Below are 19,191 nucleotides of genomic sequence, written 5' to 3' on the forward strand. Positions count from 1 at the left end.
ATAAGCACCACATTTCAGTTTAAATTCTGTCCTGATTCCAATGTCCTTTAGAAAGAAAATATTTCCTTTTTAACAACAAAATTGCTATAGGTCACAGAATATAGAGTGGTTTCAACAGTGGGATCAATCCTTGCCTTGGAGATTCGACTCTCATCCTTCCTCTTGGAGCTCTGTAAAGCTTCCAGATGGTGGCGGGCACTGTCATAGTCAACCAGCTTCCTGCTGCGTTTTGCGATGCGATTCTGCCAATGAAAAACACATACGTTAAGAAAGAAACATGGTTATAGGTTTTTTTGTTTGTTTTGTTTTGTTCAAAAATTTTATTATTTATTTTTAGGTAGAGGGTAAAGGAGGGAGAAAGAGAGGGAGAGAAGTATCAATTTGTAAGAGAAACATCAATCAATTGCCTCCCACATGCGCCCCATCCTGTGACCAGGCCCACAACTCAGCCATGTGCCCTGACCAGAAATCAAACCAGCAACATTTCACTTTATGGTCTGATTCCCAACCAGCTGAGCTTGTCATGCCATTTTTTTTTAACTGCTAAAATGCTTTCCTTGTGCAGAGTAGCTGAGAATCTTGACTGGAGATCAAGGTGAACTGATATTTTAGTAGATAAATGATCCCTGAAAATCAGACTACAGCCTTCAATCCTTTTTGTGAAAACTATTAGATAAATGTCTTCCCTTCCAATAAAAAAAAACTAGACCAATCATAAGGAGCTGAAAGCAGAATTTGTAGTGAAAGATCAGAAAAATTCTAGTACTGGTTGAGGGAAGCAGGTAAATCTATATATTCAATTAGCCTCTATTTTACCTCTTTTTTAACTGTTGTACTTTTAAAATAGTGGAAGGTCTTTTACATCCTGGGTTAGGTTTATTCCTAGGCATTTTATTCTTTTTGAAGCAATTGTCAATGGGATTGTATTCTTTAAAACATTTATTTATTAGAGAAAGGGAAAGGGAAGGAGAAAGGGAGGGAGAAAAACATCAATGTGTGGTTGTCTCTTATGTGCCCCCAACTGGGGACCTGGCCTGTAACTAAGGCATGTGCCCTGACTGGGAATCAAACAGGCAACGCTTTGGTTTGAAGGCTGTGCTCAATTTACTGAGCTACACCAGCCAGGGTGGGACTGTATTCTTAATATCCTTTTCTGTTAGTTTGTTATTGGCATATAAAAATGCAACTGATTTCTAGATATTAATTTTGTATCCTGCTGCTTTGCTGATTTTGTTTATGAGTTTTAGAAGTTTCTTGGTGGAATCTTTGGGGTTCTGTATGTGCAATATAATGTCATCTGCAAATAAGACAGTTTTACTTCTTTCTTTCCAATTTGGATGCCTTTTATTTCTTCTTGTCTGATTGCTGTGGCTAGGACTTCCAGTACTATGTTGAATGAGAAAGGTAAAAGAGGACATCCCTGTGTTGTTCCTGGTCTTAAGGGGAACCCAGGGACACTACTTCTGGGATTATATATGAACGAACCCAAAACACTAAATCAAAAAAATATAGGCACTCCTATGTTCACTGCAGTGTTATTTACAATCACAAGGGTATGGAAGCAGCCCAAATGTCCATCAACAGATGAGCAGATACAATAACTATGGGATATTTACACAATGGAATACTACTTGGCCATTAAAAGAAGACAATTGTACCCTGGATAAACCTGGCAAATATTATGCTAAGTGAAATAAGCCGGTCAGAGAAAGACAAATACCATGTGATTTCATCCATGTGGAATCTAATGAACAAACTGAACTAACAAGCAAAACAGAGACAGACAAATAGATGGATAGCAGGATGACAGCTAGTTCAGGAGGTGGGGGAAGTTAGGGGGTGGAGGGATTGAACAAAAAGGAAAAAGGACTCATGGACATGGAAAACAGTGTGGTGAATGCTGAGGGGAGGAGTCATGAGAGGGCTAAATGGTAATGGAAAAAATACAGTAATGATTAAATTTTTAAAAAGAAAGGAATGCTAATATAAATGTATATGGCTTAGAAAATAGTCATATCCCATGGATCTTCACAGCAACTTACAGTAAAAGTATTGCAGGGATCATTCCCATTTTACATATAAGGAATTTGAAGTTGCATCATATTAACCTCTAATTTATCCAGAATTATTTAGCAAGTCTGTGGCAAAAGATAAAGTAGATATCAGGTCCCTACCCCACCAGTACCTAGAGTAAGGTGAGGCAAGTGAAACACCTCAGGCACACTCTTAGGGTCATGTAAGTACAAGATTAGCAATGGAGAGTAGGTGCTTCCTAATGTACTTTGAATCCTAATGGCCTCACTTGCCTCACTCAGACCCAGAGCTACTCCTGACTTTCAGTTAGAATTTCTTCTACCAGCTTCATGTTTTCTGACAGACTATCATTCAATTACCATCTGCCATTCTATGATATTCTTCTACATCCCCTTTAGGAGTGAAGAGAGGTGGAATGGGGCAGCTACTCTCATTTAACTTTTTCCAATCTCTTTCATATTGCCCTCTGTAACTGCCACTTCCAACTGTTGTTAGTAGTGGAAAGTATGGCTGCCATACCACATTCACTTAAACATATGTGATGAATTAAACAAACTTCTGGCCAAGATGGAGGCATAGGTTGATACACTGTGCTTCCTTACACAAGTGAAAGAAGAACAACAACAAAATTTAAAAATAAAAATCAACCAGAACTGCCAGAAAATCAAACTGTATGGAAGTCTGACAACCAAGGAGTTAAAGAAGAAACATTCATCCAGACTGGTAGGAGGGTCAGAGATGGGTAACCAGGGTGGAGAGAACACACAGCAAGGTGACAGACCCATGGGTGAGGCAGCTGCTGGGTATTGAGTGGTCCCACATTTGTGTGTAGATAAGCCAGGGAACAAACAGGGAGCAAGACAGACCATGCAACCCAGGGTTCCAGTGAAGGGAAACTAAAGCCTCAAAACCTCTGGTTGTAAAAACCTTTGGGGGTTGTGGGGGTGGAAGAAACTCACAGCCTCAAAGGAGAGTTTGTTGGAGACACCCAAGTGGCCCTAGAAGGTACACAAACCCAACCATGTGGGAATCAGCACTAGAAGGGCCAGATTTGCTTGTAGGTAGCAGGGGAAGTGACTGAAAGTGAGGTGAGAGCTAAGCAAGTGACAGTGCTCCCTCTCTGACCGTTCCCTCACATACAGAACCACAAGGCAGTGAAGTGGGTTGTCCCATCCTGGAGAATAACTAAGGCTCCACCCTTACAACATAACAGGTACGCTGGGACAAAAAACAAAGTCCTAAATGAAAGAACAGATCAAAACTTCAGAAAAAGAACTAAGTGACGAGGAGATAGTCAACCTATCAGATGCAGAATTTAAAACATTGGTAATCAGGATGCTCACAGAAATTATTATGAATGCAAAATAGAGGAAGAAGTGAAGGCTATACAAAATGAAATAAAGATAAATGTACAGGGAACCAACAGTGAATGGAAGGAAACCAGGATTTTCTGCTCTCAAATCAATGATTTAGAACAGAGGGAAGAAATAAACATTCAATCAGAACAGAATGAGGAAACAAGAATTCAAAATAATCAGGAGAGGCTTAGGGACCTCTGGGACAATGTTAAACATTCCAACATCTGAATCATAGGGGTGCCAGAAGGAGAAGAGTAAGACATTAAAAACTTATTTGAAAACATAATGAAGTAGAACTTCTCCAATCTGGTAAAGGAAATAGACTTCCAAGAAGTCCAGGAGACCCAGAGTCCCCAGAAAGTTGGACCCAAGGAGAAACACACCAAGACACATTAACATTAAATTACCCAAGATTAAAGATAAGGAGAGAATCTTAAAAACATCCAGAGAAAATGAGACAGTTAGCTAGAAAGGAGTTCCCATAAGACTATCACCTGGTTTCTCCAAAGAAACCTTGTAGGCAAGAAAGGGCTGGAAAGAACTATTCCAAGTCATGAAAGGCAAGGACCTATATCCAAGATTGCTCTATCCACCAAAGTTATCATTTAGAATGGAAGGGCAGATAAAGTGCTTCCCAGATAAGGTCAAGTTCAAGGAGTTCATCATTACCAAGCCCTTATATGAAATTTTAAAGGGACTTATCTAAGAAAAAGAAGAAGATCAAAAATATGAACAGTAAAATGCAACAAACTCACAACTAGCAACAACTGAACCTAAAAATCAAGAACAAACTAAGCAAACAACTAGAACGGAATAGAATCAGAGAAATGGGGATCACATAGAGGGCTGTCAGTGGGGAGGGGGAGGGGGGAGAATGGGAGAAAAGGAAAAGGTACAGGGAATATGAAGCATAATTGGTTAGTAAAAAATAGACAGGGGGAGATTAAGAATAGTATAGGAAATGGAGAAGCCAAAGAACTTATATGTACGACCCATGGGCATGAACTAAGAGGAGGGGTGATGCTGGGGGCATGGGGCCTGCAGGGCAGAAGGGTATAAAGGGGAGAAAAAAATATCAGACAACTGTAATAGCATAATCAATAAAATATACTTAAAAATATGTGATGAATTAGCCTAGGCTGGGTAGAGAAGTCCTTCAATAACGTATGGTGGATACAGTGTGTCTATGGACTGACAAAGCTAATTATTTTAAGTAAATATCTGTTATGTCCAGAGGAAAACTCCCTTGAAGCAGTGGCCTTCCACAACTATAGGCAAACTCATATAAAGCTCTACTTTGTGGACTTGCAGGAGTGTGGGGTGGAGTTGGGGTCTCCTTTAATGTCTTTCATGAAACATAATTTGATTCTTTGAAGATGAATTTGATTTTTGAAAACAGCAAAAATTCAGTTACTTTCAAGCCTGTGAATGAGGTGAAATACTGCATTGAGTCACTATTTTATGTTCAAAAACAAGAAGTGAAGTAAATAATGTGATTCACTTTCTTGTGTGGTAAGTCAATTACAGAGTAACTTACCATGTGGAAGTGACTATGTTGAAGGCCATTGCTCACTTTGATGGAGAAAATTTTGTGTTGGAAAAACAAACCAATCTTATTTCCTTACCTATGTGATATTTGGGAAGCTTGAGAAAAGAGTCAAATCTCCTCAGTAATACAATTCTTATTTCACCATCCAATTTGATCTAAATTTCTTTAGATTTCTCACTGTGTACTAACCTTAAGCAGTAAAGAAATTATTTTATTTTTAAAATTTCTATAACACCAGCTTGGGATTCATTTTGGCACAATACTGAAAATATACTTAATTATTCATGTGAGGTCACTAAGATAGAATCTAAATTACATTTTATGATAACTGCTCACAGCTGTAAGCCTGCCTGGGTTAGTAACAAGCTGACTCTTATTACAACATTGATTTCAGACATTAGTGCTGCATAATAAGAACCATAACACTGGGTGCCCTGCTAAGCACAGTTGGAAAAGTCAAACATATTGCCTCATGAATGGTTCTCCATAGACCTCACTGATGGGCTGCAGTAAATATTTGGAAATTTGCCTAAGGTTAATTACACATGGCCTGTAAATTTTAATGGGAGTGATGGAAGTCCATTGTGTTTCATGCTTTGAAAATTCTTTGCTCAGTATGTTTAATCATAATCTTCCTTTCTCTCAATAACCCATTCATTACATAATCACTTAGCACTAATTTTTTGAAGCAAATGAGTCTATATTCACTTCTAACTTCCTTTTCACAGAAGCAGAGTCTTTGAAATATTAGAAACAGCCACCTCCCACTCCCCACTATTCAATTCCAAATTGTTCCCTTTCCAAGATAAACATTGCTATTTCCTTGAGTGTTAATCTTATCAAATGGTTTCACAATTGTCTATCTGGGTTGGAACTCTGTGCATATACTATGATATTCTAAATGTGACTTCAGCAAAAGAGATTGTTTCAGACTCATTCCATGATGCAGGTAAAATCATGACATATTTCATTTAGCTTCAGTGCATCCAGAAAAATATTATTCCTAAATCTCTAGTATATATATGGTTCAGTAACTGGAGGATCATCTTTGTGCATGACTTCAACCATGGACCCCAAGAAAAGAACTGCTCCAGTAAAAATGCTACTAAGGTTTTCATCTTTCTGACATGGAACAAAGTGAAAAGACTAGCTGATATAATCCATTATGATTTTATTTTACTCTATGTTTTCAATACAGGTACTTTTGTGTGCATTTGTATTCTGAAATCATATGTTTCTAGAGATTAGGGCCAATTTCCAGATAACTATTGCTGGGCAGCATCATAACAGCTAAGATTTTTCACACTTGTTTTTGATGATGCTCAGTTTTTGTTCCTGAAACTCAACAACTTTTCAAATGTGTTTTTCTAGTTGATCACTACCCTCGGTGGTTTAGCAAAGTCATACTAGGGATAATTTAGACAAGTTAAAGGTCCTTTGAAATTTTTAAATAGGAGGACAAAACTTTCCTTTATCTTCTTCTAATTAATTGGAAAACTATTTTTTTAATTTTGTATTATTGCTTATGCTGTTACAATTGTCCCAATGTTTCCCCTTCAGCCCCCTCTGCCTAGCCCATGCTCCATTCCCATAGTCAATATCCACACCATTATCCATGCCCATAGGTCCTTCATATATTTTCTATGACTAATCCCTTCATCCCTTTTCAAACAGTCCTTCCTTCCCTCTTCCCACTGTCAGTCTATTCCATGATTCTTTGCCTCTGGTTCTATTTTGTTCATTAGTTTTTTAGATTCCTCTTATAAGTGAGATCATGTGGTATTTATCTTTTACAGACTGGCTTATTTCACTTAGCATTAGTCTCCAGTTACAATCATGCTGTTACAAAAGGTAGGAATTCTTTCTTTTTTCTACTGCATAGTATTCCATTGTGTAAATGTACCACAGATTTTTAATCCACTCAGCTACTGTTGGGCACTTAGGTTATTTCCAGCTTTTGGCTATTGTAAATAACACTTCTATGAACATAGTGGTGCATAAGTTCTTTTGAATTGGTGTTTTGGGATCATTAGCATGTGTTCCAAGAAGTGGAGTCACTGAGTCAAAAGGCAGTTCCAAGATGGTAAAGGAGTAAGTGGAAGCTACACAAATCTCCTCCCAAGAACAATTTGGAACTAAAACTAAATTGTAAAGAAAGCATCCTGAATAATAACTGACTACTAGCTGCAGAGAAGCCTTATAACCAAGGACAGACAGAAGAAACTATTTCATCACAACAAGATTGGCAGGGAGTGAAGAGAAGGTGGAAGAAGGCTGGATAGGTTCCCACAGGCAGCTGCTAAAGTGTTGGAGGGATATTAGTGGCTGATGTGTTCTACTTGAGACATGTGGGGTCTAAACCCCAAGTTGGGCTCCCCAGCATACACAACAAGAGCCAGAAAGAAATCCAGATAACATCCACCTGTGAAAAGCAGCAGGTTCTAAAGGGCTGCAGACGTAGAGAGCCTCTTAAAGGGCCAGTGCACAAAATTTCATTTGCAGCCACTTACCCTGGGCTCTGGCAGAGGAAGGGGAGGGTGGACTAGAGATATTTGAGGACAGTCTTGGGATGATGGCTCTGGGAAGAGAACTGAAGGAACATCAGCCAGGATCCCTGTGTTGAGTCATTCCCCATACTACAGGAGCCATCTTTCTTTCTCTGGCAGAGCACTCACCTCCAAGTGGCAGCAGCCTGAGGGGAAGCAATAGCCCCACCCACAGGAATCACTCTGCCCTACACTGTGGAGCTTAAGCCAGACTGCTGATTACACCTTGATTAATTTAAAAACAGATCATTTAACAGCTGATTAGTTTAACAATTAATGCAGAAAAAGCAAAGTAGCAGTCAAAATGGGAAGACAAAAGAAACAGACGCCAAATGAAATAACAGGAGAAGTCTCTAGAAGAAGAACTAGATGAAATGGAGACAAGCAATTTATCAGATAGAGAAATTAGAGTAATGATTATAAGAATACTCAATAGCATGAAAAAAGACATAGAAAACATAAAAAAGACCAGTCATAAATAGAGTGCAATATCTGAAATAAATAATTCACTGGAAAGAATGAGTAGTAGGTTAGAAACAGAGGATCGAATCAATGATTTGGAAGACAAGGTAGAAAAAACACCCAGGAAAAGCAGCAACAACAGCAACAATTTTTTTTTAAATGAAGAGAGCTTAAGAAACATTTTGGACAATATGAAGCGTAACAACATCCTCATCATGGAAATACAAAAAGGAGAAGAGAGTGAGCAAAGGATCAAGAACCTATTGGAAGAAATAATGACCAAAAACTTCTCTAATCTGGTGGAGGAAAAAGACACACTAATCCAGGAAGCTGAGAAAACAAGTTGGACTCAATGAGGCCTATACTAAGACACATCATAATTAAAATGACAAGGTTTAAAGACAGGGAGAGAATCCTAAAAGCTGTCAAAAAAAAAAGCAGGTAGTAACCTACAAGGGAGTACCAAATACACTATCATCTGATTATTCAACAGGAACACTTCAGGCCACAAAGGAGGGGTGCTAAAAATTCAAGGTGATGAAAAGTAGGAACCTACCATAAAGACTACCCAGCAAATCCACCATTTAATATCGAAGGAGAAATAAGGAGCTTCCCAGACAAGAAAAAGGTAAAGGAGTTTGTTAACACAAAACCAGTACTGCAACAAATGTTAAAGGGCCTGCAAGGTGGAGGGAGAGTGGGAGGGAGAAGGAGAGAGGAGGAGGAGGGGAGGGAGGGAAGGAAAAAAAGCAGAATAAAATAATCTAACAATAAAATGGCACTAAATATGTATCTATCAATAATCACCTTAAATGTAAATGGCTTAAATGCTCTAACCAGAAAACACAGCATAGGTGAATGGATAAGAAAGCAATTCCCACATATATACTGCCTCCAGAAGGCCCATCTCAGATCAAAAGATACACACAAATTAAAAGTAAAGAGATAGAAAAAGATACTTCATGCAAATGGAAAGGGAAAAAAACCCTGGAGTACCAGTATTTATACCTGACAAAATAGACTTTTAATACCAAGGCTGTAGTAAGAGACAAAGAAGGACACTGCATAATGATAAAGGGAATAATCCAACAATAGGATATATCTTAGTAAACACTTACACACCCAATATAGGAGCACCTAAATATGTAAAGCAAGTCTTGATGGACATAAAAGGAGACATCAACAGAAATACAGTCATAGTTGGGGATATTAGCACCTCATTGATTTCAGTGAATAGGTCTTCCAGAGAGAAAACCAACAAGGTGACAAGAGCCTTAAATGACACGCTAGATCAAATGGATTTAATTGATACCTTTGGAGCATATCACTCCATTTTTAATTTTGGGGGAAATTCCATACATTTTTCCACACTGGCTACACCAGTCTGCATTCCCACCAACATGCACTAGGGTTCATTTTTCTCCACAGCCTCACCAGTATTTGTTGTATGTTGATTTATTAATTAATTATTAATAACAGCCATTTAGGCAGGTGTGTAGTGATATCTCATTCTGGTTTTAATTTGCATTTCCTTAAGGGCCAGTGATGTTCAGCATTTTTTCATGTTTAAGGGCCCTCTCTATGTCCTCCTTGGAGAAGTATCTATTCAGGTCCTTTGTCCACTTTTTAATTGTATTGTTTGTCTTCCTCATAGTTAGTGGTATGAGTTCTTACATAGTTTGGAGATTAAAGCCTTGTACAATGTATCATTAACAATATGTTCTCTTGTACAGTCAGCAACCTTTTCATTTGGGTGGCAGTTTCTTTAGTCATGCAGAAGCTTCTTAATTTGATGTAGTACCATTATATATTTTTCCTTTATTTCTCTTGCCCCAGGAGATATATCAGCAAAAATATTGCTACATAAGATATTTGAAATTTCACTGCCTGTGTTTTCCACTAGGATTTTATGGTGTCATAACAAATATTTAAGTATTTTATCCATTTTGAGTTTATTCTGCTGTATGGCATGAGTTGGTGGTCTAGTTTCTTTTTTTTCTTTTTTCTTTTTTTTTTTTTTTGGCATATACCAGTCTAGTTCTTCCAACACCATTTATATAAGGGGCTGTTTTTCTCCGTTGTATGCTTGTGCCTCCCTTGTTAAATATTAATTGACCATAAAAATATAGGTTTATTTTTGGGCTCTGTATTCTGTTCCATTGATATATGTGTTCTTATGCCAGTACCAGGCTGTTTTGATTATGGTGCCCTTGTAATATAGTTTAATATCAGTTATTTCGATCCCTCCAACTTTGTTCTTTTTCCTCAATATTGCTGATGCTATTCAGGGTCTTTTTTGTTTCCATAAACACTTTTGAAGTATTTGTTTTAGATCTGTGAAATAAGTCAGTGGTATTTTAATAGGAATTGCATTGAATCTATAGATTGCTTTGTGTAGTATAGACATTCTAATGATGTTAATTCTCCAATCTGTGAACAGGGTACATGCTTCCATTTATTTGTTTCTTCCTCAGTTTCTTTCTTCAGTGTTCTATAGTTTGCTGAGTACAGGTCTTTTACCCCCTTGGTTAAATTTATTGCTAGGTACTTTTTTTGTTGTTGTTACTATAGTAAATGGAAAGTTTTTAAAGTTTCTCTTTCTCATAGTTCATTGTTAGTGTACAAAAATGCTATTGATTTCTGAATATTGACTTTGTATCCTATTACTTTGCTGAATTCACTTATTAGGTCAAGTAGTTCTTTAGTGAAGTCTATAGGGTTTCCTATGTATACTATCATGTGATCTGCAAATAACAGTTTTACTTCGTCCTTTCCAATTTGTATGCCTTTTATTTCTTCATCTTGTCTGATTGCAATGGGTAGGACCTCCAGTACTATGTTGAATGAGTGGTGAGAAAACATACTTGTCTCATTCCCGATCTTAAAGGAAACACTTTTAGTTTTTGCTCATTGAGTATGGTGTTGGTAGTAAGTTATTTGTATATGGCCTTTATTATAGTGAGGTATGTATGCTCTGTCTATTTCCACTTTTCTGGGTGTTTTTATCATAAATGGATGCTGGAATTTATCAAATGTTTTTCTGCATCTATTGATACTACCATGTGATTTTTGTCTTTCGTTTTACTTATGTCATGCACCACATCTATTGATGCAAATATTGTATAATTCTAGCATCCCTGGCATAAACCCCACTTGACTATGGTGTATGATCTTGTTAATGTATTGCTGTATCCCATTTATGAGTATTATGTTGAAGATATTAGCATGTTTGCTTATCAGATATTTAAACCTGTAATTTTTCTTTCTTGTGTTTTTACCTGGTTTTGAAATTAGGATAATACTGGCCTTATAAAAAGAGTTTGAGAGCCTTCCCTCTTCTTGAAATTTTTCAAATAGTTTGAGAAGAACAGGTGTTAGTTCTTCTTTGAATATTTGGTAAAATTCACCTGTGAAGTCATCTGGTCCAGGGCTCTTGTGTGCCTGGAATTTTTTTGATCACTGCTTCCATTTTGACAGTTGTTATCAGTCTATTCAGGTTTTCTGCTTCTTCCTCATTCAGTGTTGGAAGTGTATCTTTCTAGAAATTTATACATTTTGCCCAGGTTGTCCAATTTCTTGGCATATAGTTGTTCACAGTAATTTCTTACAATCCTTTGTATTTCTGTGGTATCAGTTGTTACCTCTCCTTTTTCATTTCTGGTTTTATTTATTTGGATCCTGTCTCTATTTTCTTGATGAGTCTGGCTAATGGTTTGTCAATTTTGTTTATCTCTTCAGAGGATCCGCTCCTGGATTCACTGATCCTTTAAATTGTTTTATTCATCTCTATATAATTTAATTCTGCTCTAATCTTGATTATTTCCTTCCTTCTACTTAATCTGGGCTTTGTTTGTTGTTGTTCCACTAGTTCTTGTTAATGTAGGGTTAGGCTGTTTATTTGAGATTTTTCTATCTTCTTTAGGTAGACAGACCTGTATTGCTATGAACTTCCCTCTCTGGTATACCCTTGTGTCCCATAGGTTTTGGGTTGTTGGGTGTTCATTTTCATTTGCTTCCAGATACTTTTTGATTTCTTCCTTGATCTCACTGTTAACCCATTCATTATTTAATAACACGTTATTCAGCTTCCATTTATGTGAATGTTTTGACTTTTTCTTGAGATTGGTTTCTTGTTCCAAGCCATTTGTTATCCAAGAACATGCTTGATATGATTTTAATTTTCTTGAATTTGTTAATGCTTGCTTTGTGTGCTTTCATGTGGTCTATCTTTGAAAATGATCCATGTGCATTTGAGAAGAATGTATATTGTGTTTCTTTGAGGTGAAATATTCTGTAAATATCAACTTAGTCCATTTGATCTAGAGTGTCATTTAATGCTGCAATATTTTTGTTGATTTTTTGTTTGGAAGATCCATCCATTGTTGAGAATGGGAAGTTATTTTATGAAGATTAAATATTCATGTATTAAATGATATTCTGGAGTGTGATAAATTATGAGACTGTTTGTATCACAAATGCTACAAATTTCAAGATAAGATTTGAATATCTATCAAATAATTTAAAGATAACCTAAAACATGTAGGCTACTGCATGCAGTCTTACAGAATATTTTTTTAAAAATTAATTTTTAATTTCTCAGAAAATTAAAGACTGACATATTCATTTTTATAGGATACAATTCTGTGGGGTGTGGGCCCAGCTCCTACCCAGAGATGCACAGGAGCCACACCCATGAACAGGTTCTCCTGTAGGGAATCAGGCCTGCATTGTATCTAGACTGCTATGAGACTTGCTTTGCTAAATCTCCCTAACCCTGAATTGAGGCAGCAAGTGCCTACTGTAACTTCCTAAAATCTATGCTAAACCTTCTAAAGATGAGTATAACCAGTTAAACCACTTTAATGAAGATTAAATATTCATGTATTAAATGATATTCTGGAGTGTGATAAATTATGAGACTGTTTGTCTCATAATTTTCCTTGTCTCATAGGTTTCCTTTTGCATTTGCAAATATCCTTTTTCTGTGATGTGGTTAGCAGCAGCATCTCCTCTGTTTTCTGTAAAAGGTAACCACCTAAAGTGAACCTGTACATAGTAACTGAGCACCATCATGTAATGTGCCCAGAAAAGAATAAAGGCCTGTCATGGCAAGGGCCGAAGCTTTTCTCCTCTTGAGAGAAAAGCCATGTCATCTCTTTTCCTCCATAGGACTCAGTAGTCCGTGTGAATTTCTTGTGTCTCATCCACAATGTGGCAGACCCCACAAGCCAGGATTTGCATCACATTTTAATTGAATGTACTTATGCAATGGCTCAATAAAGCCTGCTGCTGCCTATTATGATAACATCATTGAGAATCTATGATTTGTATTTGTTCTTGTTGACTTTTTACCAACAAGACTAATGTATCTAGTCTGATCCACTTTGGTTCTTGTTGGGTGCTCCTGGTATTTCAAAACACACTCTTGAGATGTTGGCCAATTAGCACTAGGCATTCTATGTGGACCCAATGAAATTAGTTTATTGACATGAGTGGTGTTTTGGCCAAGAAGCTTCACTATGTTTCACGGCCAAGGACAGTGTATATTACTGCAGGTTGTTATCTGGTGTTTGGTGATGGCTACAAAGGCCACCAGGCAAGAATGAAACTTCTCTTCAGAAGTCACCTAACAAGATACTGCAGATGCCCATAGATGCTGGCTCATGACTCCCTCAGCTTACAGAAAGGAAAGTATGTGGCTGTCTTACCTGGCACTCTTCTTTGATCAAGGAAAACAATTGGGGGTAGGGGACAGTCCTATTAATCCTACCATTTGCTATATACAACCTAAATGGGTTTAAAAACATCTCTTTTTTCATTGTTTATGATATCACAGTTGTCCCCACTTTTTCTCCCTTTATCCACTTTCACCCAAGCCCACCCACTCCCCTCCCTCAGTCAGTTTCCATATTGTGGCCTTATAGTATAGTTTGATATCAGGTATTGTGATACCTCTACCTTTGTTCTTTTGGAAGGTTGCTAAGGCTATTTGGCATTTTTGTAATTCATATAAATTTGGGGAGTATTCATTCTAGATCTGTGACGTATGTTTTGATATTTGAATAGGAATTGCATTGAATCTATAGATTGCTTTGGAGAATATGGACATTTTAATTATGTTAATTCTCCCAATCCATGAACATGGTATATGCTCCCATTTATATGTATCTTCCACAATTTCTTTCTTCAATGTCCTATAGTTTTCCCAGTACAGGTCTTTACTTCCTTGGATAAATTTATTCCCATGTATCCTATATAATTTTATTGCAATATTAAATGTGATTGCTTTTTTAGTTCCTCTTTATAATAGCTCATTACTGGTGTATAAAAATGCCATAAATTTCTGAGTATTGATTTTGTATTTTGCTACTTTGTTGAATGCATTTATTAGCTCTAATAGTTTTTGGTGAAGTAAAAACCATCTTTACCTCTAAAGTCAATTCCAAGTCTACAATATTTAAACCTTCATTTGTGCATTTCCTTTTCAATGATCCAAGTGTCATATAAGACAAAGATTTTAGACATGATATTTTTAGATCCAGATGCAAATATATATGAAATAACTACATCTTAATAGAGCTTACCCTTTAACAACATGGATTGGAACTGCATACATTCACTTATGCATGGATTTTTTTCAATAAATATAAAGTTAGCTATCTCTATACTCTGGTTTTGCATTTTCGCTTTCAACCAAACACAGACTGAAAACAGTATTTTCAACCTGTAGTTAGAAATCTGCAGAAGTGGAGAGCTGACTTGAGGCATTACTCTATGACATTTTGTACAAAGGACTTGAACATATACAGATTTTGTCATCTGCAAGGGTTCTGGAAATCAATCCCCATGGGTACCCAGGGACAACTATAGTTAAGGTTTTGGGGCACCAAAAGTTACATGTGGATTTTCAACTGCACAGGGGTTGATGGCCCTAACCCACATGCTGTTCAAGGGTCAACTGTAATTCAGTTTGAACCAGAAAATGTCAAGGAGAGAAACTATGCAGCTATGCTATGAACATATGCAAAATAAACAGTACACAAAGAAAAATCAGACTTTGCTCTCACATTTGCAATGAAATTTCTCCTTTCCTTGTAACTGTTGTTTATTCTAGTAGAAATTCTTGTCAAATGCTATGTAATAAAAAGGTTTTAACACAAACAAGATTATAACTTGGGGGATCTCTGATTTCTGATTTTATACCTATAGGATTAAAAAGACTTCTGTAGAGAAATAAAAAGCTGGAGCAGTTCACTCAAGGGGAAAATGTGATTTCCGTAACTACATTTCATTTCAAACTTATAGAAACAGCATAAAAATCCTATACTCAAATAAATGATAAGTTAGCAATTGTCTTTGACTTTTGATTCCTCTTGCTCATGTTTCAATAAGTACATAGGATCATTCAACTCTTCCCTTTACAGACACAGGGTAAAATACCTTTATGTCTGGAAATTGGCCCAGATAGGTATCCAATGTCAGCAAGGACCCATCCACTAGTTTTTGATGGAAGTCTTCCCATAACACATCACATTTCTGAAATAAAAAGAGAAATAAAATGATAAATGTGAAATTAGTTTAATTGAATACCTTTCACCAAACCTCTAAAAAAATCTGAAACTAAAATATTTCATAAGTAATGATGTGTTCCCAGATAGTAGATGCTAGAAAGAATGTAGATTGTTTAATAATACAATAAAATTTCTAGGCAGTTTAGCTACCAGTTCTAAATCACAATACAGGCTATTTAAAGGTTTAGCTCATTCAAAAGGGTATTTCTGATTCTGAATTATTAAAGAATGTAGATCCTCATAGGTGACCTTTGGGCTAAGAGACTGTGAATAATTCCACACGGATTGCTTCTGAAGCCATGTAGGAAACTAGAAACCACTCCAAACAAACTACCATCACTGAAACTTCCACAGAGAGAGCAAAAAAATTATTGCCATAATGGGAAAGGATCTTCCATTTATAGAGTACCAATTGTGATAATACACAATAAATATTAGGTATTACTACTACTACTACTATCACTATGTCTAGGTATTAGGTCAAATCAGCTATTTTCAACTGTTTTCATTTCACAGCACACACAAAATAATCACTAAAATTTTGTGGCACACCAAAAATACTTTTTTGGTATTTTTGCTGATCAAAAACTTTTTGCTGATCAAACAAAAAAATAGGTGTAATTTTGATTCATTCACACAAGATGCCTATTGTTCTGTTGACTGTTGTCATTTGTTTTTTTTTTTTATAATCTAAGGAAAAAGAGGTCAGTTGAACAGGGCTGCATAGGACAGACTCTATTTCCCAGCCTCCACTGCACTAAGTGTAGCCATGAGTCTAAGTTCTGGACAATGTGATGTACTTTCAGAAAGTATTCCATAAAGGATGCTAATCTTTCATGCACCTTACTTATTGCTAACTAGAAATGGGAGTTGACAGCCAGTGTTCAGAGAGTCATCTTGAACCTGGCAGAGGCAGCAAGACTGTCAAAGATGGATCCCTGATGCTTGTAAGTCCAGCACATCATCCTTGGCTCACCACCTCCAACGTCCTTTATGTAAGAGAGATAAGTTTCTATTATGTTGCCATTACATTTGGGGGTGGGGGTGGGAGAGACATTTCCTTTTGTTTCTTCAAAAAATAATCCTATTTGTTATAGATCCAAAAATCAAACATTTTGTACATACAAAACATACAAAAGAGGGTGTTTAAATCCTCTGTATAAAAGGTACCACTTCTGATTTGAATAGACCCTCTGAAAATGCAGTGTTCAGTTCCTTCACCATTAAAAGAATCCATATTTAGATCTTCAATTGAAGATTCCAAAAATTCTAGAAACCACAAGGACCAAGGTAGGATAGCAGCTGTTTCCTTAGGAATAAATGTCAACAATGGCACCTGCCACCCATACAATGTAGTAGTGTTCTGAAAAGCCAGTAACACAGATGTCTACTATTCCCTTAAAAACTCTTCATTTCATGACAAATTTTTAAATTATACCCCATTAATAAGAAATTTACAAAATGAGTTAAACATTTAACATAATGTTAAAATAGTATTTTTGTTATTGAAGAAATGGGACAATATGTAATTACTTAATAATTGCATTGGAAAATGCTGTGTGGAGGCTGGTTCTGGAAAATTAATATCCTGAAAGTTTTCAAAAGAGGGAACAGAGTCAACAAGAGTTTTCCTTATAAATAAATCTCTGCTTTTCTCTCAGTCATAATGAGATTATAAAGATCAAAGTGCAGATGTCAGAATTCTCATGGAGCAGCCTGGCATTGAACTGTTAATCCATCGTTCCAACTGCTGTGTAGACGGTCAGCTCATCACATATCAGGCCTACCTCTGAGTCATGGAAGCTGTATCTCCTGAGTCTTCTGTGCTTCAATGAGCAGCAATTGGCTCCATGCAGTGGGGTGTGACAAACTACTCTTCATTTTAATGAAGAACTTGGATGTGACAGAACCCCTGACAGGTGGCTTTCTAATGCCAGTAATAATACAAGCACTGTGCATGATAGCAGTGACATGAATACAAAAACTATAAATGTGTTATTAATAGGCACAAGTATTATGCTCATTTTGCACATGAGGAAAGTAAAGCCCAAGAAGGTTAAAGAGCTTGTTCAGCCTCATACATCACACAGACCTGCCCCATTTTACCTTCAAAAGAGTGACACCCATTTGCTCTCAGCTAGAAGTTGGATTTCAGGTGTTCAGACATGTCTAGGAACAAAGTCTCCCATAACTCAAACTCCTATTTGCAAGCCAACTGCATCTCTCCTCGGGTTCTTCCAAGCAACGAATGGGTTGTGTTACTTAAGTGAAATAGACACTCTTTCTAGTTCCTGTCCCTGCTTTTGAGGAGGGATAGGAAAAGAAGCAGAGGTGAAGCTGGTTCACAAACTCATGCCATGTGCCCATTTTCCTGCTGAAATGCACTATTAGGATGTGGAGTAAGAGATAGAAAAATGCTATTCTTATTTTGAGGAAAAAATTATCTTTAACACACAGCTTTCTATCTAAGTGGTTTTACAATCAGTTCTCTAATCACTGAATTGGGGACAATCTGGGTGGCAGATCTGCATGGTACTTTTCTGGGTACATGGTGTCCCCTCATGATTAAGACCAAGAAATGGTGAGAGGGAGTCAGGAAATAGACTGAGTGGGCAGAACTTGCTGGGAGCCTTGCAGAAATGCCCAAGGCCTCTGGTATGCTGCCATCCTGGCTCTTACCTCACCAACCATCTTCACATCCTCTCGCCCATACCAGTCAGGCTCATAGACTTCATGCAGTGACTCAGTGAGCTTCATCGAGGCTTCTTGCATGCCTAATGTTGGAGAAAAACAACTCCTGTCATATAGAATTGGGAGAGGAGTCTCTTCCTCTTTCCCCTACTTTTCTAGGTGAGAAAAAAATCTTTGTTAATCATTTAAGCAAAAAATTGTGAAGGCACAACTGTTAATTGCACCTGTAACTACATCTTTGCTTGAGGGTCTCTAAGACTTATCTGATTACAGTGTGCATTTCTATTATTTATGTGATAATAATAGACATCAGGTCTTGACAAAATCAACCAAGTCTTCTATTCTGAAAACAACCATAATGAGTCCTATTACGTGTGTTGTCATTTGCTAAATGACATGGAACCATAAATACATAGGAAACATAGAATACTTGTCCCTAAATCTGTAGAGTTCTAAAAATAAAATTAATCCTAAATTACTTTAAATATAAGAAATAAAGCATTTTTTAGAAGCAGGTAAAAATAAAATCAATAGGATTTTAGGGCTTAATCATTGTTTGAAAGTGGTTTAAGTGGCCTAACAATTTTCAAAAGAAAAAAAAATGTTTTTTAACAGTGTTATTAAAATCTATACATAGAGTTTTAAATCAGAACTGTCAGAAAGGTTAACATTCTTAATGTTAAATCAGTGGATCAAATACATTTGGTATGCTATAAAAATTAGGTTATTAATAATAGGAAAGATACAGGTTCTGAGTGAAACATGGTGATATAAAGTATCATCAAGTCTCCTTCAAAATCCTCCTTCAAAACACGGAGGTGAAGCGTGGATTGCCATGTAGATAGCTCAGCCTGAGAACAAAACATGGTAATTTCTTTGGCTGGTGACTGGGAGAAGTGCTTCTTTAGCACCAGTTCCAAGAATGAGACCTGAGTGAGTTGATTTCTTGGCCTTTGTATTTAGGAAATATGAAAAGGGAT

The 19,191-nt window shown here is 36.8% G+C and overlaps 1 protein-coding gene across 5 annotated transcripts in view; it reads right to left on the bottom strand.

Annotated features, from left to right (window-relative positions):
• AMPH (amphiphysin) overlaps nucleotides 1-19,191 on the bottom strand; it is a 284,998-nt gene that overhangs the window by 86,201 nt on the left and 179,606 nt on the right. For all 5 annotated transcript variants that reach the window (XM_045828637.1, XM_045828635.1, XM_045828634.1 and 2 more), the window contains exons 4-6: nucleotides 18,200-18,294; nucleotides 15,390-15,485; nucleotides 135-242 (exon numbers count right to left, since the gene is read on the bottom strand). In XM_045828637.1, the coding sequence (XP_045684593.1) occupies nucleotides 135-242; nucleotides 15,390-15,485; nucleotides 18,200-18,294 (299 nt within the window). The remainder of the gene's footprint in view (nucleotides 1-134; nucleotides 243-15,389; nucleotides 15,486-18,199; nucleotides 18,295-19,191) is intronic.

Source organism: Phyllostomus hastatus, unplaced genomic scaffold (assembly GCF_019186645.2).
Source record: "Phyllostomus hastatus isolate PE091 unplaced genomic scaffold, TTU_PhHast_1.1 phas_scaffold_78, whole genome shotgun sequence".
Lineage (NCBI taxonomy): Eukaryota > Metazoa > Chordata > Mammalia > Chiroptera > Phyllostomidae > Phyllostomus > Phyllostomus hastatus.